Source organism: Morchella importuna (assembly GCF_003444635.1).
Source record: "Morchella importuna strain M04M26 chromosome Unknown Morimp01GS024, whole genome shotgun sequence".
Taxonomy (NCBI): Eukaryota; Fungi; Ascomycota; class Pezizomycetes; order Pezizales; family Morchellaceae; genus Morchella; species Morchella importuna.
In genome coordinates this window covers 334,767-359,197 of record NW_025763421.1, presented here as the reverse complement: position 1 = coordinate 359,197, position 24,431 = coordinate 334,767, and the positions used below count along the sequence as shown (strand labels likewise).

General features: G+C 47.2%; 8 protein-coding genes across 8 annotated transcripts; 4 read left to right on the top strand and 4 right to left on the bottom strand.

The window, feature by feature from the left end:
- Positions 1 to 372: 372 nt before the first annotated feature.
- Positions 373 to 1,149, bottom strand: LAJ45_07528 (uncharacterized protein; the record flags this gene model as incomplete). The annotated part of the gene is made up of 1 exon (XM_046117085.1): positions 373 to 1,149. One exon carries the CDS (start codon positions 1,147 to 1,149, stop codon positions 373 to 375), a length of 777 nt encoding a protein of 258 aa, XP_045969730.1.
- Positions 1,150 to 5,305: 4,156 nt separating this feature from the next.
- On the bottom strand, positions 5,306 to 5,855 carry LAJ45_07527 (uncharacterized protein; the record flags this gene model as incomplete). The annotated part of the gene is made up of 2 exons (XM_046117084.1): positions 5,306 to 5,505; positions 5,555 to 5,855. 2 exons carry the CDS (start codon positions 5,853 to 5,855, stop codon positions 5,306 to 5,308), a joined length of 501 nt encoding a protein of 166 aa, XP_045969729.1.
- Positions 5,856 to 8,731: 2,876 nt separating this feature from the next.
- On the top strand, positions 8,732 to 10,918 carry LAJ45_07526 (uncharacterized protein; the record flags this gene model as incomplete). Its single annotated transcript, XM_046117083.1, has 10 exons — positions 8,732 to 9,176; positions 9,254 to 9,310; positions 9,376 to 9,421; positions 9,502 to 9,521; positions 9,581 to 9,619; positions 9,681 to 9,801; positions 9,872 to 9,997; positions 10,057 to 10,138; positions 10,191 to 10,493; positions 10,577 to 10,918. The coding sequence occupies 10 exons, from the start codon at positions 8,732 to 8,734 to the stop codon at positions 10,916 to 10,918; spliced, it is 1,581 nt and encodes a 526-aa protein (XP_045969728.1).
- Positions 10,919 to 11,850: 932 nt separating this feature from the next.
- Positions 11,851 to 12,815, bottom strand: LAJ45_07525 (uncharacterized protein; the record flags this gene model as incomplete). Its single annotated transcript, XM_046117082.1, has 3 exons — positions 11,851 to 11,894; positions 12,012 to 12,388; positions 12,544 to 12,815. The coding sequence occupies 3 exons, from the start codon at positions 12,813 to 12,815 to the stop codon at positions 11,851 to 11,853; spliced, it is 693 nt and encodes a 230-aa protein (XP_045969727.1).
- A 380-nt stretch (positions 12,816 to 13,195) lies between these two features.
- On the top strand, positions 13,196 to 15,863 carry LAJ45_07524 (uncharacterized protein; the record flags this gene model as incomplete). Its single annotated transcript, XM_046117081.1, has 4 exons — positions 13,196 to 13,310; positions 13,371 to 14,488; positions 14,546 to 15,557; positions 15,616 to 15,863. 4 exons carry the CDS (start codon positions 13,196 to 13,198, stop codon positions 15,861 to 15,863), a joined length of 2,493 nt encoding a protein of 830 aa, XP_045969726.1.
- A 672-nt stretch (positions 15,864 to 16,535) lies between these two features.
- LAJ45_07523 (uncharacterized protein) lies at positions 16,536 to 17,523 on the top strand (the record flags this gene model as incomplete). The annotated part of the gene is made up of 3 exons (XM_046117080.1): positions 16,536 to 16,646; positions 16,698 to 16,917; positions 17,036 to 17,523. The coding sequence occupies 3 exons, from the start codon at positions 16,536 to 16,538 to the stop codon at positions 17,521 to 17,523; spliced, it is 819 nt and encodes a 272-aa protein (XP_045969725.1).
- A 3,116-nt stretch (positions 17,524 to 20,639) lies between these two features.
- Positions 20,640 to 21,198, bottom strand: LAJ45_07522 (uncharacterized protein; the record flags this gene model as incomplete). The annotated part of the gene is made up of 4 exons (XM_046117079.1): positions 20,640 to 20,728; positions 20,786 to 20,860; positions 20,922 to 20,943; positions 21,016 to 21,198. The coding sequence occupies 4 exons, from the start codon at positions 21,196 to 21,198 to the stop codon at positions 20,640 to 20,642; spliced, it is 369 nt and encodes a 122-aa protein (XP_045969724.1).
- A 538-nt stretch (positions 21,199 to 21,736) lies between these two features.
- LAJ45_07521 (uncharacterized protein) lies at positions 21,737 to 22,505 on the top strand (the record flags this gene model as incomplete). The annotated part of the gene is made up of 6 exons (XM_046117078.1): positions 21,737 to 21,764; positions 21,813 to 21,882; positions 21,934 to 21,988; positions 22,177 to 22,260; positions 22,390 to 22,396; positions 22,456 to 22,505. The coding sequence occupies 6 exons, from the start codon at positions 21,737 to 21,739 to the stop codon at positions 22,503 to 22,505; spliced, it is 294 nt and encodes a 97-aa protein (XP_045969723.1).
- Between the last annotated feature and the right edge of the window lie 1,926 nt (positions 22,506 to 24,431).

Below are 24,431 nucleotides of genomic sequence, written 5' to 3'. Positions count from 1 at the left end.
CCCCTTGAACCTCATCCGGAGGTGGAAGCAGTATAGCTCGTTGAGGGTCCAGCAGAGATATATGGAAGATATCATGAATGTTCCACTGAGTGGGTAGATTCAGCCTGTAGGACGCGACGCCAAGTTTCCCGACAACCTCAAAGGGACCCAATTTTTTTTTTTTTTTTTTTTTTTTGGTGGTCTAGCTTATTTGAGGGTCACTTGGTTAAGATGTTGCATCGGTCCAGCATCACCTCGTCCCTAACCTTCAGTTCTGGAGCACTCATCTGTTTCTGATCATACCATTTTTTCTGCCGTGCTTGTGCCGCGCTGGACTCGTCGAAGTTGTCTAGTTTCCGTTTAAGTGAGGGCCAAGTGGAATCTGGTTGAAACCTATAGTTCGCGTAGAATGGCGATGCTTTGGTTGACTCTTGGGTGGCCGTGTTGTAGGCGTACTTGGCAAGCGGGAGTAACTCTGCCCAATCGTCCCGCTGACAGAAGCAATAGTTTTTTGAGATACTGTTCTAGCGTTTGGTTGACTCTCTCAGTTTGCCTGTCAGTTTGAGGACGATATGTTTCGAATCTAGAGTCCTGATCGGAGATAATCTCCTCAGGAAGTCCATGCAGTCGCCATATCTCCCGGAGGAAGATTTGAGCAAGTTCTTCGATGGTTGCTTTGGTGATAAAGTCCATTGAAATGGAACTCCAAGGAATAGAGAGGACCTCTAAAGGTTGCAACATCCCTTTCTTCTTGTGTGTTTGAGGCTTTAGCGCGTTGACATGTATCGCAACTCTGAACGTATTCTTCCACATTGTTGTCCATCTTTTGGCAAAGGACAGTCCCCGAAGGCGTTCTGCCGTTTTGAATTGTCCAAAGTGACCAGCAGTCTTCGAATCATGTAAGGCGCTCAGGATCTTGAGCTTCAGTTCCCGATGATTTGGAATGTACCACCTTTCCTTATAGAAGACGTGTCCGTCCTTTAAAGTCAGGTATCGGTTCACCAGATTCCCAGAGGTGTTCTCAATGGCTTTTTTCAAAGAAAGGTACTCTGGATCTAAGGCTGCTTGAGCCCAGATTTCATCCAGGAGCACCGGTGTGAGTTTGCAGATTTGGGCTGATCTTGCACATGCTGAGTTGATCATAACGATCGGGTGTTGGACAGAACCCATTATAAGTTGTCCTGGCTTAAACAAGAATTTCAGGGTCTTGATGAGCCTTACCCCCCTCTTTAAGGGCGTGGTCCCAACGCCGCGACAAGATGTCTGGTTTGGCGTTTTTAGTTTTCCAGGGCGGTATACAACTTTGAAGTCAAACTCCGCGAGGTTGGCCGCCCATCGAGCTTATCTCGGTTTCAGCGCCCCCCCCCTTTTTTTTTTGCTGGTTGGTGACGACCGTGACCGTATCTTTGTAGGAACGCAGAAGGTGACTCCGGGGGTGGTGTACCTCTATGGGATTCCGGGGACAACCCCTTGGCGAACCCAGGCTGGAGGAAACCCAGAGGTGTAACGGAGGTAAAGCGAGCCCAACTCATGCCTAGGTTCGGAAATATGGGAACTGAGGATCTTATCATCCACTAACTGACCCTTGGCTGTGAGGGTAAGGGCCTTCCATTGGGCTGCCGCATCATCCCTAGAGATAGCTTCGCCAAAGGCTGCTCTGAGAGCATCCACAAAGGAATCCCAGCACTTCCATTTCTCATCTAACACCACAGACATCCCAGCTACCCGGTTGGCAGAAGCTTGGTCGATAGAGTTGTGGTAAGCTTCATACCACTTGACCGGAGCATCTCCTTCCATCAGGTTACCAGCATATCGGATCCTAACCTCTTCGTAGGTAAAGAACTGGCTTTCAATGGAGAAGACATTCTCACATTGCCTGATGAAGGTCTCCACATTGTTTGCTTTGCCATTGAACTTGGCCTGAGGGTGTGCCTTTGGTTCTCGGGCCCTGGAGGCAGCGGAGGGGTGTGAGGGGGCCGGAGGTCTCATGAACTGTGTCATGGAGGCCAGGAGCTCTGTCTGCTGCTTCTCCAGCATCTTCCTGAGGTATCTCCGCCATCCTCTCCTATCTCCATACTCAGGCTCCGAATCTGAACTATCTGAGTCCCCTCCCGGGTTGGGATCGCCACCAACCGGGGGGACTATTCCATTTTGTCCACCATTACCCGCTGGTTCTGGGTTCTGGTTTTTTCTCCACCGGGGGTTTCCCTCCGGCTGGAGGTTTCTCCTGGGAGACTTCGCTCGTTGAAGCATGACACAATGGCACCTAACTCCTTGTCGTGAACGTCATAATTCCGTTCGGCTTGTGACATCATTTTGGAGTAAAAGACTCCTGGATACCACTTGTTGTCATCTCGGTGGAATTGGGACGGTATGCTAGATTTAGCGAAGTTGGAGGCATCGGTCTCAATCTTGGTAGCTAGCTCGGCATCAAAGTGGGCTAGTACGGGGGCGGATGGAAGGCCTCTTTCAGGACTTCGAACGCATGCTCCTATCCCTCAGACCAGGTAAACTTGGTGTCCTTGTCTCCTTCCACGGTTAGTGCCGGGTTCGGTTAAAGCCGGACCGAACTCCTGCTTCGGCTAACCACGCTGATTCTCGGAACTGGAATAGGAGTTCGCTTATAAAAGCGGGGTATCCGTCGAACTAAGGAGGGTAAGAATTCTTTTCCTTCTATTCATTCTACACTCCAGGGAGTTCGATCTTTCCACACCCAACACCAAATTTATCACCTCCTTTCAGCAATAATGTTTTTCTTTATTCTATTCCTCTCTTTGTTCATTGCGATCAATTCGTCTATTGTACAAGCGTTTTTATCTAACGCTAGTCGATCTCGGCGGGGGACAAGGCTTAGATCCTCAACTGGTGCGGTTGTTACTGATCTCCTGGAGCTGGATGGTGGTAACACCATCCACGCTCGGAGAGTTGCTCGTAAAGCCGTCCGATCACGGAGTGCTATGAGGTAGGCATGATCCAGCGAGTTGTGTAACCTCTTCTTACTACCGCTAATGCTTCCACAGGCATGCTGTTCCTCGGAGTTTGGAGACCTCGACCTTCGATGGCCATTTCAACCAGGTCCCATTTCTGACTCGGGAGGATTACCGTCGTCCTTATCCCTTCTCCCAACCAGGGGACAGAAGTGTTGGTCAGGCTCGTGTCCGTGCGGCACTGATGGAGAAACGGGAACAGGTGCGGTGGATGCGGGATGAGATTGCGCGAGATGGAAGGGGAGCTGAGTGGATGCGGCAGCGAGTGGTCCAAGAAGAGGCAAGGGAGAGACAAAGACTGGCTCTCCAAGCATATTACGAGGCATGGTGGCGCCAGAAGAAAGCCAGTTATCCCCCTCTTCCGGACTCTTCCTGCCGTCATCGTGGACGAAGTAACGTTGACTTTGGTTGGGACTGGGGCCCAGATGGGGAATGGGGGCTGTTGGTCAATGGGACTATCAGGATTTTCTAGGAGCGATCCTGAATGTGGTCTCCTTTCCGAGCGAAGCTGGGCGCTATAACCCTTTGAGCGAATGTGGGCGCTATAACCCTTTGAGCGAATGTGGGCGCTATAACCCTCTGACGGATACAGTGGAGACCATAGTAAAGTGTTAGCCTCTCCCATGCCAGCCTGAGCTGAAAAAAAAAAAGCTAACTGCTCGGTTATTTCAGCCTTGAAAGTGGTCCTAGGTGTTCAGGTAGGTTTTTTTTTCTTTCTCGTGGGGTTCTTTAAGCGAGGAGCTTAAAGTTATACTGTAACGGGGGTGCCTTGAAAGGGCGCGACCGTGACTTCGATCAGGTAGATAGGCAGAAAGGAATTCGACAAGCTATCCTTTCGGCTCGTTCGATGGAAAGATAGAGTTTCATTTGTTTGATCGTTATTTGTAGTCTAGAAACTTAATAACTTTAAGGGGGCTCCTCGCTGGTAAAGACTCGCTGATCCCCCCGAAACCAAGCTGGGGCAACCGAGTTCCTTTATGGAAGTTCGGCGCCCCTTCCTTCATTACCTCTTTCCTTTTTTCACTGGCCGTCCGCCTTTCAAATAATCTGGGGGCACCACCTATTTTCTATCAGGGGGGAGGAGAAGAGTTGCTACCACACCGCGGACGAATTTTCGTCCGAGTCAAATCTCGCAATCCTTGCCAAGAAAGGGTCGGGATCCTAGGAACTAGAGGAAACAGCCGACCAGACAGCATTTGCTTATTCAGAGTATTTAGAATAGATTTGGGTGTTTTTAAAGCAAAGGTTTGCTTTGGTAGTTTGGGTCGCACTCTTACTCCCCCCAAAGATGCACCGGGCTGAAACAGGAGGGTTCCGGCGGTTCGACGCTCCGGGGGTTATTTTTGGGGGTCTAAAACGTGTTTATTTTGCAGTGTTTTCTCAACTCCGCAATGCGTTCATTCAACCACCCCAAATGGACCGGAGCATCGCCAGGATCCTTTCTGACGTGGTAAAGCATATTTTCCGGGCATCGGCTGCAAAGTTATTGCGCCTCAAAGGTTGAATGCCAAGGTAGGGTAACTTATGTTTGGGGTTACCCTTCCTTATTTGGTCTGCTCGTCCTGCTGCTCTAGTTTTGGTCCAGTCGTCTAGCTTGACTTGTAAGACTTCTTGCTCGCCAGGATCTCTACCCTCTATACCAATAGAGGTAGGGGCTCATCTGCCCTTCTCTTCACCCATCGATGAAGAACCAGCTGCGGTTAACCTAGGGCCGTATGGCTTGACTGGTAGAACAGGTATTTTTGTAACAGCCCTACTGTGGCCCTGTTACACATGATATGTCAAACAGTTGCGTTCACAGTTGCTGTAACGGGGGTCTATGGACGTAGGGACTATGATGCCAAGGAATACAACCGAGGGGAGGACGTAGCAATAGGTATTCGAGACTGTGGACTATGGAGTGGCTTTGCCTAGTATGACTAACTAGTTCAGCCCTATGACGAGGTGTAGAACAAAGTAGTATTCGTGGAATAAGTACAAGAAGTTCCGTGAAGAGAAAAGAAAAGGAAGGAAAGTATGAAAAGACACGAGACAACACCCCTTTATATATCCAGGCTCTAGTCCATTGATGACTCATACCTCGCGTAACGGAAACCCAAAGAACATAACAGAAACCCCATTACAAATCCTAATACAACTGCGCAATACCTTCCCTCCACAATCCAATCGATACTCCTAGCTAACAGATAATATTGCCGTTACAGTTGCGTTAACAGTTGCGAACCACAGGCAATCAACAGCAATATCATTATCGGTTTACGCATTTGAAATTACTACCTACGTCTTATCCTCTCAAATTCAATATAGAATTTCATGTAAAACTTGAACTAATAGTACAATTAATTCTCTGCATCCCATTCCACCATCTTTTCTTCAAGCAATTTGTTCAACTTTTCCTCCGAAAACTCTCCTGCTCTCCTCAAATTTCTTTCAATTTTGAGTTTTGTCGCACCTTTGACCGAAGCCCGCTTAGCTTTTTTAGGGTTCCTAGCTCTCCATTCTGCCGAGCTAATTTTCTCCCTATTTTTTTTGACTTCTTCTGAGAAATTATTAGTATAATTCTGCATACGGAATTAAAATTCACATACCAGTAGGTGTCCGGTCCCTTATTTCTTTAAGAGCATCCCTAGCCTTTTGATGTTTTGGTTCTTTGGCAACAGTAGCAAAGTGAAGCAGATGCTGCCAAACAGCTCTATGGGAGTCTGGCCGGTGACTGAAATCCTTATAGCAAGCTGGACAATTTAAAAATTTTCTGTAGGTGTACTTGAATTTTTCATAGCGGTTTGGTTCAGGTACAGAGTTTTCTTTTTGTGAATTTTTCAAAGGTCTTTTTCTAACCCTCCCAGTAGCTGTATAGCCATAAGGTGCTAGTTGGGTAGTATCTGTCATTGATTGAGGAGGCGATGTTGAAGTGGTTTGGAGGGAACTACAGTACCAGCGTTGCACCTCTCTATTTAAGCAGGTAAACCGCAACATGATCTACACATATGGGCTATGAACCGGAACATGATCCCCTCACATAAGGCAAAGCCGCTCTATGGTAGCAACCGCGTAACGCAACCCTACCCACCCAGCGCAGCGCGACCACACCCCAGCGCGACCACACCCCAGCGCGACCACACCCCAGCGCGACCACACCCCAACCAACCCGCTGCTCAACACATTATTCTGCTTATTTGGATTATTTCACCCATCCGCTAATAATTGACACTTCCTAATAATCCATTAATATAATCCGCACCGGTCCGAACGGGCCCTTAATGTTTATTCTGACCCTGATATCACATTCGGCTTCCTATATCATATTTCGGGCTTTTATATCACAAGTCGGGCCGGCTCCTACATCACAATTCAGAGCCCGATATCACGTTTCAGAGGCCGACGAGAGTGTCGGCCAACATTTGTCGGGAAGATAATGTTTCAGACCTGCTGGCGAGAAGCTTGCTACTAAGTAGGGGATGGGTACGAGACTAGTACACAGCTGGCCCGATCGAACACTACATAATTTAAAACTACAGGTATGTACATGTACATATGTATCCCACCCCGTGTAGACTTTACTGTGTAGAATATACGTATGTACTGCATGCCTGCGTTTGTTGGAGACACTTCTTTGTTTCTTTATCTCATGTACATGTCGTGAGAATTCTATCAGAAAGCCGGAGAAGACAGATGATAGATCACACAGAAGACCGGCGATATGCACTATTTGGTGGAAGAAGGCAGGCTTTACCAATCAGCGCTCTCCGTTCGCAAAACATTTTGTTTGGCCACGCCTGAATTAAGATCATGCCTGATAGGATTTTAAAAACGCGTAGAAAGGGCGGTCATCCATGTGGAGTGAATTTAATTAGTTCTACGTGATTTCGATTCGTTCTATATTCAGCGCTAGAGGGCGGCCAGTATCTTGGTTCGAGTACTTAATTATAGAGAGCATCTACTCTAGCTATAGATCTATATTCCCATATAAATTTTACATGTAGTATTTAACTACGCATTTATATACCGGAAATTAGCTACGTAGCTACTTGTATACGATGTACCTACATATGCATGCAAAACCAAGGTTAATATTCGGCCTATTATCAAAGAGGCAACCCTAATGTATCTAGAAATAGCTAATATATCGAGTTTTTGTAGCTATAGGGCTTAAAAATTTAGTTGATATTCCTGGATAGGGAAAACAGTTGTGCAAAGCATTAACACCCAACCAGTAAATGGTACATCAAAATACTCGGTTTCTGACAAAACCCTAGCTGATCTTCGATCATTGAGAATGGCAAAAAAAGGCAAACCACCAGTCGATTGACCAGTGTTAATTGGAGTGCATCTATCTTTCGGCAGCAGTTCTCCCAAACAGAGGCGCAGACGTCCGATTCGACGGACCCCCACAATTACCATAGAGTATACTCGTAGTTTTCTTGCGCTTCAGGACTGGACTGACTCTGCATATGGGCGTAAATTGTGCATGACAATCATATTTTGGTGGTGACCCATGCCAGTCCAGTCGATCCGGATCAAACGCAAGAAAACTACGAGCATATCGGCGCGAAAGACTCCATGATTGAGCCAGTACAGTTGCACTGCGTACATTTTATCTGTTGGCATATTATAACGACGAGTAAAGACACTCTCTATATTTTAAAAGCAAAGAAATATTTCGCATCGCTTGCTCTACTAGTGAGGCACATTGTAGTGCCCACAAGTACTAATTGGGACGTTAAACGAACGTGTCAGAAAAAAGAGCAATGGTGATGATAGTTTTTAAGCGTCGCTAGCTTCCACAAACGAAACACCGGCAATACTGTCGCTCTTTAATTGGTGAGTCCGATTGCTTGCATAACCAAATCATTTGTCTCTCGTGTCCGGGCTGGCTTTCTTCTGGTTGGCTAAGTACACTTGTCTACGAAGGTACTTGACGCCAAGAATTTAGGGCTAGGCATCTAGATGAGACCTGACTCGGGGGTCCGGGATGCTTCATGGAATCTGAGTACAAGTATCCCTTCGTGTGTTTTCACGAGCTAGTATGTAGGCAACTCTTACTCGGGTAGGACACCTAACCCTAACCCTCACTCCGTGAATCTCTTTTACCTTTTGTGACACCTTCTAGATCACATATGTCTCTGTTTTTGCTCTGATGAACGAATGGATAGGCTGGCTGAGCTGGAGATCAGGCTTATATGGAGTTCTATGCAGCTTTATGTTTTGTCTATGCTTTCTTATTTTACGTTACTAATGCGAGATTTCTTTGTGCATTTGGAAATTCGGCAATCGTCTACCACATTAACTGGCGTAATCCGATAAATGTGCATATACCTATTGCATGACGTAGGTAAGAAGGTACGCTCAGCGCATACTATATTGTGTTTAAACAGGTTCTTGGGCCACAAATACAACGACCCGTTGCAATGCTTGTTTTCACAAGCTTTTACTGAACGCCTTAGTATTATATAGGCCTTTATGTATCTCGAGATTAGCATCGCTTAAAGTCCCGTATATTTAGACTTGATTGGCTAATATTCGTAAGCAGACCCCAGTGCCGCCACTACATGTAGCCGACTGGGCACAATAAGCATCAGCCCTGTTTGCCAAGGGATCTGGCCATTGGCTGTTACAGCCGAGAAGCTGGAGAGCTGAAAACCTTAGAAGGGAAAATAGGAAACTAAACCAAACCAAAGCCAACCACGGACGGTTAACGGTTACTTGAACTCACGCTCAAGCTCTATTTACACAACCACCAAAATCTGCCCACAAAAGCTCCTTAAATGGGTTACGGCTCGCTACCATCCAAACCACCTCGTCAGGGCAGAAGACTCCCACGCATCGATTCAAACGTGGTCTCGTCTCCCCGTTCATCTGGAGAAGAGGAGGGCATGGATGTCGAAGCGAATTTGAACAATATGTCAAGCCCCAAATCCCCCTCGTTCAGTGGTCATCGGCATTCAAGCAGCGGTCGCTTTCGTTTACGGCGAGCTGGTACTATCTTAGCATCAAAGAACTATCAAGAAGAGCTTCCTGGACAGGAACCAGGGCTTGATCCAAACGAAACTTTGGATTCCAGGGTGAAGATTCACACTGCATGCGGAATTACTGTAGTCGACTTCTCGGAAGATGAAATTGTACAGACTGAGCTTGAAAATGCGAGTTTGATCTCGTTTTTAGAAAAACCAAGGGAGGACTGGGTTGGTGTGCGGTGGATAAATTGCAATGGTAACCTCTTATTCTTTACCCCTATTATCCCGGCGCTGCGGCGCGAGTTTTGAAAATGCGCTTCTAACAACATATAGGTCTATCGTGGGACTGTATCCAGGCTCTGGCAAAGTATAAGGGGCTTCATAAATTAGGTGATTATAAGCAATAGATGATTTGGTAAAATGTTGTCAAAATGTTGACGTAAGGAATGGCACAGCAATTGAGGATCTCCTCAACACGAAGAACAGGACAAAATGCGACTGGTAAGCCATTTCTATAGCTTATTTTATGCCCATTTATTTGGATTTATAGTTGCTAATGCGCCCTTGTTACCGTGTCTCAGGTACTCGGACCATGCCTTTGGTAACCCCACCTAAGGAAGTCCCTCGTGAATCACTCAACTAACTTTCCGCGCCCCGCAGTTATTCTCCCGCTGCTGAAATTGGTCCATATAAACGAAGGTGAATTCCACACACCCCCCCTCTGAATAACATTATCGTCTTAGTTTTCTAACATTCCTAGTAACCCAAAAAGTGGAGAATGATGAAAATACAAGGGAATTTCTCTACGGGGATGGTCCTCCGGTGAACAGAATAAAGACAATTCAGAAGTACTATGGGGGACCTAATAAAGAACGCACCCAGTCAGTATCCTAACTTTCAAATGCCTTCGCCGTAGCACGGCCCTGGACTAACCTAGCTACCAACGGCCAGATACATGGAACGGCACTCGAGCTTAGCATCGAAAGGACTTGCCGTGAGTGTAGAGCAAGTTTCGATGTTTTTGACCGCCGACGGCACTGTTATCAGCTTTTTCGAACATTCTGCGGATGATGTTGAGTACGTTTGAGTTGAAATTGGTCCCACTATTATGTTTTCTAATGGAGCTTGTTCAATAGACCACCAATTCTCAATCGACTCTATTCGGCAAACACACTTTTGCGGTCCGTCTGCGACCCGTCAATGATAATGCAGGCCATCGTATGAAATCCAATCCCGTTCAATCAAAACAAAAATTCCTAACAAATGACAGATTGATGCCATAGTTGATTTAGCATTCCCAGTAGTTGGAGCATACCAAGATGTGATAGCCGAGCTTGAACTTGACGTGCTCACCGACCCATCTATTTCCCAGTCACAGGAACTTTATATTCTCACCAGTGAGCTATCGCTCCTAAAAAGTACAATTTCACCAGTTGTTGGCTTGGTTTCGTCACTCAGGGACCACAAGAAAAGTTTTTCGGGGACTTCGAAAGCTTTCAAGGGTGTAGAGGTTAGCGAGGTTACAAAGACTTATCTAGGGGATGTAGACGACCATCTGTTGTTACTCCTTGAGGTATGTGATTTCTATAATGCCTTTCCTTTCGATTCGGTCCCGGATCCTTGCCATTGTGTTACTTTATACTGATACTCTCGCAGAACGTAGAGACCATGAAGAGAGCAGCAGACAACATGATTGATTTGATTTTCAACACAATTGGCTCACTCCAAAATGAGTCGATGAAGATGCTAACCCTCGTAACGATTCTCTTCCTCCCGATGTCTTTCTTAACCGGTTACTTTGGTATGAATTTTGAGGAATTCCCTGGAATTCGACACTCGGACAAGTACTTCTGGACGATTGCAGCCCCGGTGGCAGTCGTGACAACATTGTTTCTTTTCAGAAGCGTGTTGTGGAGAGATGTGCTTAACAAATTCCGGAAGAGATCAATCAACAACGCCAGGAAGAAGAGATATGAAAAGATGAGTAAGAGAGAATAGAAGTATCGTGGTGGCAATATTGTTATGGGGGTAAACATGTGGAGGCATGTGCCCTCTAGTTATACTTATGGCGGTGAATTCGGTTAGGGCTCCGGTTGGGACTACGGGCGGTGTCAATCTCGGAGAACTTGTACTCCAAATCGCCGCATTTCTCATGATATCATATTATCTTACGGGCGGGCGTTATCTGGCAGATTACTTGTATCTTTGTTTTGTTCTTTTTCCCACAAATACATACTTAGGGGCTCGAGTGCATGTGAAATTCTATTATTCTGGTTGGGCTTGTGATAAATACCATCTGTTTTTAGAATCATTATCTTTCCGACTAGATATTAGAGATTTCAAAAGAGAAATTACGCATATACCTTATCACATATACCTTAATCATCAAAGAATCTTCGCAAATTCCGACCAGATACCTTACAGTCCTCTTTCGATGGTCAAATCGTTTATATTCCGTTCAATCAGCTACGTATCTATAGAGCCACTTCCATAGCGTTTAACATCCCAAACTTTTTCGGTCGCTTGACTACATAGTACAGTATTAGGTACCAAAGGTTTCCTCGTGAGTTCTCAAACGAGGACCGAATACCTAGGACCCTCATTCCCATTTCCCCCCGAAAAAAAGTACACCACGACCACCACTGAACTATAACAACCTCCCACTATTAAAGCCATATCCCCAAGGGTCAATGAGAAAATGAAGCAGAGTTTCTTTAACCCTCTTCAAGCAACCCAGACGCAACCCCGGCGTCCTCGCTATCACTGTCACCGATGGGAAAGTTTCATTTGAATCGGGCACTGGAAAGAGGTGGGGAAATCGATCATATAACCCAGAATGCCATTCTGCCACAAACGCCCCGAGCGCCAAAAAGACCACCCGCAAAAAACAAACTTGAAGGAGAGGGTATTATGGTAAAATACAGAGCTGTTTATAGGACGGCTTCACGTTCGAGAACTGATTCGTCGAATTTAACTTAAGAGCGGAGGTTGAAAGTTAGCAATTATTACATTGAGCGAAAAGCAACTGAATTAAGCTACTACGATGTGGGATTCCCGAGGGGAAAAACCCCCTCTGGTGGTAAAAACTTACTCAAAAATACTGTCTTTCCCGGATATTGATCAGTGGGAACACTATGGGCAGTGACCCTGCTTGGAAACAAGCATCCATCCAGGACAGCCTCGATGATCCCAGCAACAAACGCCGCGCAATTAAGTTGTGACATTTCCTTCGGGACGGAAATGTAAGAACTAACCATAGGGTCATTATCTATCAACATATACTCGTCCTCGTTATCACGGGACTTTTCAAGGCCATCGGCGGGTTTGTTGAAGACGGAGCGGTAGAGTGTGGTAGTAATGAACTGAAGGATGCCGAGGATACGGGTTTCGCGTTTTGCGGAGCGGCCGTCACGCCAGAGGAGAAGCTCAAGCAGACGTTGGCCGATTGTGTAGCCATGGAGGTTTAATCTAATGTAAGGAATGTAAAGTCAGTGACCGGACAGTTGTATGGGATTCCCCCTAATAGCTATCAACCAAGGCGCTACACAATATCCCATCCTTGCGGAATATCGAATTGTGTGACGCCCGTAGCTATTAGAACAACTGTGAAATTAAGAACCAACTTTTTCTCCAGATCTTGAATTCCCGACACTCTCTTCTGTGCATATTGAACCATTTCCCCAAACAGGAATGCAAAGCTAGCTTTTGACAGCTCGGATCGCTGAGAGCGGTTGAGGTGACGGTCATAAATAGATTTCCGTGATGACGAGTAACGGAGGTTTGACGTTGATGAAGCAGTCAAGCTATGTTTAAGAGGGGCAGTGGATGTCGGGGTACCTTGCTGCAGTGAAGGATTTGGTGAAAAAGGAACGAACGGAGTTTCTTGTCGTGACATTTTTCAAGATATATGTATGGGCCTATTGAAATTGTTTCTAGATAGTGGGGAGGCGGCTTTGGTGGGGGGGAAGAGGTGAAGTTGAGGCCGACGGTTGTCCAACACTACATGTAGCTACATGCAGTATCAGACCGAGCACCTGTCCATATTGAGCAATCACAGTTACCCGGCTACATTTTTCATGCATTGGAATTCATTGTGCGCCAGAAAAAAAGCACTTTCTCATCCGAGCTCTTTTCACGTCACGTCTACATCCGTACTACTCAAACGTCATCTTTACTCTTCCCCTTTCAACAATCAACTTAGCCCCATCTCATAACTTCGCTCCACAACTAAATATTCGGACCCTTTGTATCTCCATTGACGAGCCCCTTTCCACCATGGCAGACCAGTTTATCGGCCTAACTATACTTCTCACTCTCAATGACCAAGATCAAACACGAGTCCGTGGTCTTGTAGCTGAAGTGCACGGGACGGAGCTGACACTCTCCAATGGTATGCTTCTCAATACCTGATAGTTTTGAGTTCGTTTTCAAAATGCTTACTTTCCTCTAGTTGTGTTTGTGGATTCAGGGTATTCTATCCCTAGTTACACCGTGATCGGTCACCAAATTAAAGACATTGAAATCATGCCCCCTGAGCCCACACCTCAGTCGTATGCCCCGCCGCCGCCGCTTCATGCTCCTTTACCCCCGCAGCCGCTCGTTGTTCACAACCCGCCCGCGCCTCCCCCTCAAATGTACCAAACAGGCAATCAAAACCAAGCTCTTGCCCACCATAACCAACCCTACTCTTACACAACCACAATAGTTACCTCCACCACGCCCCAGGTTGTCGCCCCTTCCCAATTCATCGATCCCGCGATTCTCTCAATCTCTCAGAAGCCGCCCGCACCAACCCAGACACCCCCGGTTGCCCACCATGCACCCCAACAGCCTCAAGCTAGTTTCTCTACACCGCCGCGGATATCAGCAAGCATCATGCCGTCGATCCCGCGACCTCCAAACCCAACTACAAAGCGCCAGGATTCTTCCCACGGCTCCAACCTAAGCCTAAATACGCTAGGAATGCCAAACACCCAAAACGCGCACTCATTTCCTACAAATGCCCCTGCAGAACCTTCAAGATCTAGTGCAGTGGGTATACAATCCCAATCGCGCGCGCCATCTTTAGTTTCGGCGGCCATTAGTGCTCCATTCGCCGAGCTGTCTATCAAAGGTGATGCTGCTGGTGAGTATAACGCATTTGATGAAACCGATGATAACCTTAGCTCCGTGGCGATGCCGCCAACCCCGGGTGTCCGCCAGAAGTTCCAAGGAAAGCGCTCACGCCGTGGAAAGTCGCATTTAAAGAAGCAATATGAGCAACATCAACTCTCTGAACCCATGGCCCAGGAAGATCGTGCACGTGAAAACTCTATCGCTCCCGGTATGTTTGGGGGCGCAATCGCACAGGCGGCAAGTGCAAGCGCCAGTCATTTTGTCCAGCCAGGAATGGCGGGGAGGAAGAACAGACGCCAGAAGCGGAACAATAATAGGTATGACGGCAATACGACCAACGCTGAAGAGGAGGGGTGGGCCACAGAGGATGTCAATGACTACAAGGAGAGGGAGTTCGACTTTCAGGGTAATCTAGATAGATTTGATAAGAAATCAGTTTTCAGCCAACTCAAGGTGAGGGCTGGATCGCAATATACATTCCCAAATCTCCATGCTAACATGCAAGGGTAGGCTGAAGACACAATCGCTGAAGGAGACCGCCTGGTGTCATTTAATCGTCTTCCCCAACGCAATCCTACAAGCAAGGGTTCTGCTACGGCCAAGAAGAACTACCATCACACTGAAAATGTTCTTGGCAATTATGCCAATGGCCAGTCATTAACCGAACGTGACGGCTGGGACTCGCCGGAATTCATTGCGGAAGAATCCGAATCCTCCGAGGATTCGGATCACCATGCTAGAGGCCGGGGCGATGGTGGGGCTGCGGATAGTGGGAGAAGCAGTAGGCGGGCCATGTCACGGCAAGAATCCCGTCGCCGGACACGCCAGCTCACAAATAACCCTACCGGGATGCGCTCGTTTGAAAACCTACAATATGCGCATTCCTCCAGCGGAGGCGGAGTGGGCCCCTCGGGCGCTGTTAAGCATTCTAAATCAGCTTTACGACTTGCCCCCGGCCATAGGCCATGCCCTGTAGTAAGCCCGTTGCAGATGCTAGATGTTGAAAGGATCGCGGAGGTAGAGCTATGCCTGACAGACGACATGATGACCGAGAACGCAGGCCGCGGGATTGCGCAGGTGGCCATCCAGGCGTTCGGCAAACGCATCTCGGCCTCCAACCACAACTCTCTCCCTGTCGTGCTTGTTTTTGCAGGCAACCACAAATCCGGCGCCCGCGCCATTGCTGCGGGGCGGCACCTGAAGAACCACCACGTCCGCGTGATGGTGTGTGTGCTCGGTCTCGAGAGGGAAGACGAGCTCCTCGAGAATGTGCGCAGGCAGCTGAACATCTTCCGTAACGCAGGCGGGCGCGTGGCGAGGTGGGAGGAGCTGGCGAGTAATTTGAAGACGCTGGATTCGCCGCCGGAGCTGATTATTGATGGGCTTTTGGGCACGCATCTGAGTATTGAGGATCTGCGGACGGATCAGCAGGCGACGGCGTTTGAGTTGGTGCAGTTTGCGAATAAGAGCAAGGCTAGCGTTCTTGCGGTTGATATTCCTAGTGGTGTTGATGGTAGTACTGGTTTGTCCCCCTATCCTCGTTTGTCGTGGCTTGGATCATTGTATTGACGGTTGTTTAGGTGAGGTTGCGCAGCTTGAAGATACGGGCACGTTCCACATGAAGGCCAAGTGGGTCGTGTGCATGGGTGCCCCGAAGACTGGGCTTCTGAATGCACTGGTCTCCGGCGTTGGGGCTGGATGGAATCTTTACGTCGCTGACATTGGGATTTCCAACACGGCGTGGAGGAAGTACGGGACCCGAAGGAGACATGGGGTTGAATTTGCCGCTGACTGGGTCGTTACCCTGGAGTATCACGGCGCGTCATGAACTACTCCTAAACAAGAAGGGTATTTTTTGTCATGGCAACAATAACGACAACTGGTAGTGTGGATTTATTAGATGTTTGGGGCGCCTGTGTTTTTTTTTTGGGGGGGATGCTTTGGGGTACTATTATTATTATTATGAGTTGTATGATTTTATCTTTTTAATTGTTTCTTTTTTTTTCGTCGTCTTGGATAAAGGATGGGTACATGTTATGATTTTTATATCATGAGTAAATGGGCGGCCATGGGTGGGTGTACTTACATGTCTTCTTACACATACAGGGGCTTGATTTATTTACAAGTCGTGTAAGTATGTAGTTTAGACACTTTAGTTATCATGAGGGCCTTCAATCAACGAACCACTCAATTGAAAAAAGATAGGGATGTCACCGATCACCAGATGTCACTCGGCGATCGATGCTGATGCACGTGCTACATAACATAGTATTATTTATTCCCTCTGCTCACGCCACTCCGCCTTGTTACACGCCAATCCACGCCCGCGCCCCCGAGCTACGGCCAACGCAGCCACAGATAATGGATACGGACAGATTGCGCATAGAAAGGATACGTTCCGGGGACATTCTATGGCTACCTCAGCTACGTCTATAAACTACATCACTCACTTGCTCACCTCCCAAAGAATACAAACACACACAAAAAAGAGGAATCAGCAATGCCCAAACCCTTACTCCGTCTCTTTAGCGGCGGTGCACCCCCTCCCCCTCCCCCGCCTCCTCCACCTCCTCCGCCGCCCCAACAACACCAGGCAAACACTCCAGACCGGGTACCCCCCTCCTCTCCTTCACCACAACCCACGTACTAACACCCCCTGTAGAGCACTTTAAACGCCGACATCACGCGCGGCATCCGTCTCCGAAAAACCGTGACCCGCGACCGCAGCGGCTTAGATGGCAACATCAGCAGCGCGAGCAGCAGCTGCTTCCGCGGCGACAGGGCGGAGGTTGATGCGGCGGGGGACGGGGCGCCGCAGCTGGCGGGTATGTTTGCAGGTGGGATACCGAAGTTGAAGAGTCGTGGGGGTGTGGCAACTGGAGGTAGGTTTTCTTTGGGCCGAGTGATAGTTTGTGTTGCGAGTGGTTTGGGGATCTGCTTTGAGATGGAGATGGTAGGGACTGGAGAGAGCTGACTGACCCGGGGGGTTATAGCATCTAGATCATCGTCGTATATTTCTTCTCCGGGGCGGTCAGCCTCTCCGAGTGCCCCGGCAGCCCCGGCAATTTCTACAGTGCCTACAGTACCTCCTCGGCCCATACCCTCCAGCTCCTCTAGCTCCGCCTCCAGCCCTTCAGTCCAGCGGCACCCGCCTCCCATTCCGGCAAACCGCCCCAATTCTGCCTCTCACTACCGCAGTGCACCCATCTCACCGCCTCTACCCACCTCCGCACCTCCCCGTCCGCTCGGTTTCCGCAAAACCTCCGCCCCGCTCCTCTCTGAAACAGGGCGCCTCAATACCTCTACCTCGCACCTCAGACCTCCCGCGCCCCGTGCCCCTCATCACTCCCCACATCCTCGTCCACAAGTCCGCAGATGAGGCCCGCTGTTGTCGCGGCCAGAAAAGCGACAGGCGACATGTATGCGGGCCGCACGCCGCCAGAGCCGCCGTCGAGGCCGGCTCCGCGCGGGAGGCGCGAGAGGACTAGATATGTGGTTGATGATAGTAGGTGGAGGTTTAAGCGCGAGGAGGACCTGCCGGAGCCGAGGGTGTTCGGCGGCGAGAGGAAGGTGTATAGGAGTGGGGGGACGGGCAGTACGGTTCCGTTGGATCTGGGAATGTTGGGTTAGGGGTGGATGAGAAATCGCTTTTCGTATTTTTACTTTAGTATTTTTTTTTTTTTTAAAAAGGCTATGGTTGTAGCTTTTAGGGCTGTAATTTTTATCATTGTGCTGAGGCGAGAGTGGTGCATGGGATATCACTCGGTTGCGTGATGGGGTTGATTGCATGCAAAGACGAGAAGACGGTGCTGAGTACTGAGAGGGTTTCTTATGGGTATGGAGATATTTTTATCTCTCGCAGTGTATGAGAAGAAGATACTGGGGCATATTTAGCACCCCATATTCACAATACAGCACTCGTGATAACTCCTATTGCAAGGAGAATGGATATACATAGAGTGGTAATGAGAGCACATCTGGTTATCCTAGATGTTATGATTTCTACTCGAGGGTCGCATACTTATTGCTAGGTAAATTTCGCCATGTTATGAATGAACAGAAATTCCTACTATGAACTCACGGCTCACTAGAGCGACGGCCACAAATTGAAGTTTAATATGGCGGGTATGTGTATTTGGGACGTTCCGACTCTACTATGCGGAGCTTTGGTATCAGCGCCATAACTATTTTTTTTCGGCAGAACCTTTGACTCGCAATTAGTGATGGGCACAAGACGAAAAGTCTCGAGACCTTTGTCCCGAGACACGCGCGAGACACGAGATAAAACAAAACATGGCTAGCTATAGGGTTAGAGATGACAAAATTAAAATACGGAGCGGTAAATGTGTCAAAAGTAATTTCACCAACGGTAGTAAATCGTTTTACCACCGGTGGTGAAAATAATACCGTCGTTTATACCTTATAATGGACAAAAGCACAGATCTTTTGGCCAAAAGGGGCTATATAATGCCAATGTATGAGTCCTATTGCCCACCGGTGGGGAATTTCACCATTGGTGACAGGTATTTTACCACCAGTGGCAGGTATTTCACCACCGGTGGGAAACTTTCATAAGTGTTGGCATTCGTGATTGAACATCTACTAATGAAGTATATCGCAGCATAAAGATTGAAATTCAGTGTTTATACTGGCACAAGGACTGAAATTCAGTATTTATACCACCGGTGGTAAAATTACTTTTGACACATTTACCGCGCCATAACAAAACAAGACAAATCAGTCTCGAAACATGGAGTGGCCGTCTGTGACCTATATCTCTGCATGTAACTTTGGCCCCCCAAAATCCCTTCGTTAAGAAACCTGATGATCCTGGCCCCTAACCCTAAGTCTCGAGTATTGACAATTCCGAGACCTCCTTAATTCTGGAATTCACGAGAAAAGACACCCTCGAATATCATCTTATTTTATATTGTACCCGTCGCTACCCGCAATCTCTAGCAATTAATGAATTAAACAAAAAAAAAAAAAAAAAAAAAAAAAAAAAAAAAAAAACCCGCAATCTCTAGCCTTGTTTGGACCGTGCTGCTTATTCCCTTCGTCTGGCAATGCTGCCCACCCTATAACACCGGAATTACATTTATATATAAGAGATCTATTATTTGATAAGAGAAATAACGGATAATACATGTAAAGTTTGTGCGTGTTTGGTCACAGCCTATCACTCGCGGTTCTCGGTGCTGGTGATTTGTTTTGTTTTGTTTTGTTTTGTTTAATTCATCAATTGCATCCGGTGCTGGTGATGTTGATGTGGCTTCCGGGCCTACGTCCAGAGGGATAGATAGGTTTGTTGGAAGCTCGATATGCTGAGGCTCAGGCTTCCTGTGTATTAGTTAATAAAATAAAGTCTTCCGTTTTGTACTAAGTACCTCGAGTCTACCGACTTCGTTCTGTCATTTTACAAAACGCCGGTGGGCATATATGCATCCGAGTTCGATCTTATCACGCGGAAGATCAGATATAACTCCACATTTCTGACGGAACTTGATAACACTTCCTTTAATTGTGGACCATATTGCAATAATGGGCTGTCGTGGTGTGTCCGGTCATGGGTTATCACTCGTATAGCCGGGAGCTGGTTGATTGATTGATAATTCATTTATTGTGTGGGAGCTGGCGGTTGACTGTGTCGTGGGCACGAGACCAGGTATGATATCGATATGCGGTTGAAGGTACGATTGAACGCACCTACAGATGGCTGCCGGTGAGAACGTAGATCTGGAAAGGGGAAGAAAACCATGCGAGCTTTCGATTTTCTTTCACATGTGTCATTATCAAAATGCTAGTTACATAGCCTACACTAACGAACACATTGGCAGTTGCCTACGGTATACGTAAGCACATACTCTCGTTAAAAAGTGCCATAAACCCTCTAGGTTTAGATCTTCTATTATCATCCTCTCTGTGATAATTATTGGTATGACTTGAAGATGAGTGATTCCGCATCTCGAGCACACGATCAAGACTCATCTATCTCACCGGGGACTGAGTCTTAATAACAGGCCTCCAAACTATAATAATGTCGGATAGGAACCCTCGCTGACTGTGCAGATCTAGGAAACAACTCCTGCTTCGTCTCATCTCGCGTGTCTCGTTTGCATGTGTAGGTACATACGTCTTGCATATCCCCACGTGCAGACAATCTACCCCCGAAGTAAAAACATGGAATAAACCATAAGATGGATTCTATTTTCTACTATTATATAGTTTTTGTGGTGAGTTTAATTACAGTTTTAAGGTTGTCGTGCTTTCTCACCACTGAGCATTATTAGTAAGGTTAAGACGTTTTTCAAGGATCCAGCCACTCGAATACCTGAACTCGGACAGCCAATGATGATTGGTGGAGAAGGGGTACAGGAGCCGGTTACAACGCTGGTCTTCTCTTTGGTTAACTGTTCGAGTGAGTGGAGTGTCTGAGTGGCTAGGAGTCATCCACGCTCGTACAAACCTCGTCTATTCTGGAGAAGATCAACTCATGCTTCTTCAACCGCCTCGCTGATTGGTGACACCCTTACCATCATTATTATCAGACCAAGTCACTCTTTGGAAGCACGGATTAGAGTGTCCGTCATATCATGTAGGTACTCTACTTCCTCACTCCGCTCATTGCGTAAGTCGAGATTTGCAGCCACCTATCATGCCTTTTTGGCCACAGGACCGGGGTCATCCTCCAATCTCAATCACCAGATCAATCACGAATTCTCATTCCGACCGCGGATCTGGGTCACTTACACTGTTCACAATAGAGACTGGTTGTGTTTGTAGTCCCTAAAGTCGACAACAATCTATCGTGGATGACGGAGAGTCCTGGAAGGCTTCGGTCCGCCTACCTAGCGCATTATGCACAATCTTCGACTTGATTCCTGACCATAATCAAAAGCCCCGTCCCTCTAAACGACGCACCTGTCATGGTCTGTACTTTATCGACGTCGCAACGGGCTTAAGTTAAGTTGATCACCCACAATGATATCATCCGCGGATCTTCCACCCTCCTTTCTTGATATCGTGGCGGGCCATGGGGGAAACAATCGAGCGAAAAATTTTGAGGAAATTAATTTGGAAGACAAGCGGCACCGGTCCGGGAGCTTTGGGTGGAGGGCGGGGTTATTGACTGACGTTGGGCGGCGGCGGTTGTTGTTAAGCATGAGGTGGAGTAGCGCGTCTTTGGACAAACGGGGGTGTTTGAACCGATTATCTTTAGGTAAATAGGCCCCGCAGATTGTTATCTCCAATATGTAAGTTTTGCGAAGTGAGGGGTTTGAGAAGGAAAACCACTTTTCCCCTCAAAACAAAACACTGAAATTGATGTCGGTAGTTAATTTTCCTGATTAGCGTATCGTTTGGGAATGTAAATTATTACCCCTCGCTCGAGATGGGTATTGTAGTTATCTGTCCCGACTAAACGAATCTCCTATTCCTAAATACACCAATCATCTCTCAGTTGATGCCTACAAACCACAAACCCGCCTTACTCAGGATCATTGACAGAAATGGTTTACACTATCTAAGTTTCTAACCCGTACGGGTCTGGTCTTGAACCCGAATTTAGTACTATTCCTAATATATTACCTTTTACTAATAATGGCGTTAGTATTTTACACAGTCGGTAACACTCAACCATGATACGTCGAACAAACCTCTGCGCGCCCAGATCTCAGATTTGAAGAGCATAAAAAAGCATTTATGAATACTCTAGAGCAAACACACTCAGGTCGAACGATGATTGCTTGAGACATCGACATCTCTAACCTGGATGCAGAGTGTGATTCCAACCTTTTGAACCATTTGAATGGTATTTCAACGCAGGCTACCTTTGCATGCGTGCGTAAGTACGTAAAATATACCCTACGAATACTCCTAAATTTAATTAGAGCATGTAGGTTACAGGGCACTTTTGTGGCATGTAATTCAATCCGTGCCAGCAGGAATTTACTAGTAAGTAGAGCACTCTACTCGTAGCTTCATAGCGTTTCCGAACACGACCAATATTGCATGACATACAAAAAGGTGGATTTGGCGCTTTTTTGTATGGTATGCAATGGCAGTCGTGTCCGGAAACGTCATGAATTTACGAGTAGAGTAAATTGAAAAGACGGGTTGAGTAGCTGACTGTTGTGTTACAGTCGATCTGCTTTCTTGATATTACTAGAATTTTATGCCTTGGTGTCTTGTCTTCTTGCGTACTCTACAAGTTAACACAGTTGCAAGTACCTATTTAGATGAGTCGGCTTTCTAGTCACGGCATTGGCTGTACCGGTACACAACCTGCAACCTCGCTAGTTCGGACTCGTATTGGAAATCTTTGAATTCATGCATGTAGAGAATCTTCCATGCAGCTACATTGTACTCTACCCTCTACCTGAGATAAATACATGTAGCTGCTAACTAACGTAAGTAAGTAGGCTCCGAAACCCAGCCAGCGCAGCTTCAAAGATCAAATTTTACTGTCTAAAAAACATAAATCGGATTACTTGCAAGATTCCGCTAGAGTGGAGTAATTGCTGTCGCGCCTGACGAAGTAATTATGCTTCATACACACTCGAGCTCACATATGTAGAGGGGTCCTACAACGATACCGGAGATAAGCCACCCCCCCACATCTTCGGAAAACAGTGGCCCGGGATAAAGGGAGGAATCAATTAACACATCAACCAGTCAGTCGCCGACTCTAGAGCATCTACATATCACAAAACCCCCAAGCATTTCGAACATCTCCGGGTTTTGCTAGAGTAGAACAAGATTTAGGCAGCACTCATGTGGAGGTACTTTTTGTCCGCGGGGGGGGGGGGGGGGGCCAATATAACAGCGGTTGACAGCAGGAATGTGTCTGTTGAGAACCTACTTGGAATCCTGGTCAATGCTCTAGGAAAGTCCTGCAGGCTCAGTAATACCCTATGATCTGGTCGTGTCGAGTCCAAAGTGAGATGTGAAATGCACGCTTTAATGCAGAGTGTGGGTTAGGGTTAGTTGAATTTCGAATAACTACCTGGATGGCTAATCACTCAGGACCACCATGATATGTTGATCTTTTCTACAGAGCCGGTGTTTGAGCTCAACACGCTTCTTCTGCTGTTTTCGTTACCCAAACGGTTACACTATCAATGTGAATTCTATATAGGGACCGAAAAGACAGATCTACAGACCGGTGCCTCTAACCTTGGTAATAGGCCTTACAAGGCCCATGTGGAACTTCGAGGGGTAACTACATGTGAATTAAGAACCTCGTTTCACTGCCTCGGTGTGTTGCTCTTGCTATCAAGGCCGCCGCCGAGGTTCTTTATACGGGTGAAATGATGTGTGTGAAGCCTCAAGATCCAAGCCATTTACTTTTAGGCCGTGTTAACGTTGGGGGAAGAGTTTAAGGGCCACTGCGATAGATATACATCATTTTCACTTTCCGGTGGTCAGAGGTGGAAACTGTCATCCATCTGTGGGTAAAACTAGGTACTCGTAAATTCATGACGTTTCCGGACACGACCGCTATTGCATACCATACAAAAAAGCGCCAAATCCACCTTTTTGTATGTCATGAAATATTGGTCGTGTTCGGAAACGCTATGAAGCTACGGGTAGTTTTCGATATCACAACCCGCGGCAAATACCTCCATATACCCTACCCCCACCACAACGCCCCCACCCCACCACCTAGATATTCTTTCCCTTCCATAACTATCATTGACACAGTAGCACCTCTTTGACTAAGCAGCGGCGGTGGTAGCAGCAGCAACCCCTTGGCAAACCCTAACCACCGGCCAGTCTAGATGGAATTCAAGAAATTACATCTCTATTCTTGGCCCGGTCCGTACGGTGGTGGACCTATGAAACCAGTAACAGCGCCCGATGGGCTTCTAGGTTTCATATCTCGTCCGGACGGTCTCAACCCTTTCTAGAACTTCTCCACCCTCCCCCACTTCTTCATCGTCACGGCCGTGCGCGGATTTGGAATAGCGGGGGATAAGTGCACTCGTTTGTGAAACTGGAAGCTATTACATACCTCGGTCAGTGGTTGTTTGAAGCTGGTCGGACAGATACTAGACGGGGTGGGGACTATGAATAGATCTCGTGCGTGGTGGTTCATTGATGATGGTGTAATCTCCAGGGAATACGGACGGAGAGTGAGGTTGTTAGATTACTTATTTGGATCGACCCAATTTTACTTTTTGAAGTGAAGAGAGGGCTTTATGATGGTTGGCTCCCAAGCCATGTGTGGGTATTGTATTAGCTGGGCCTACGTAGGTAGGTACCTCCTACATATTACCTAGGATACAGTACCTGACTTCACTCTCTCGATACTGGCGCTGCAATGCATATATACGGCGGAGTTCCCCTTTTTCTTAAACACTTCTTGATGCAACCCCACCGTGCTGTACTCCTATGA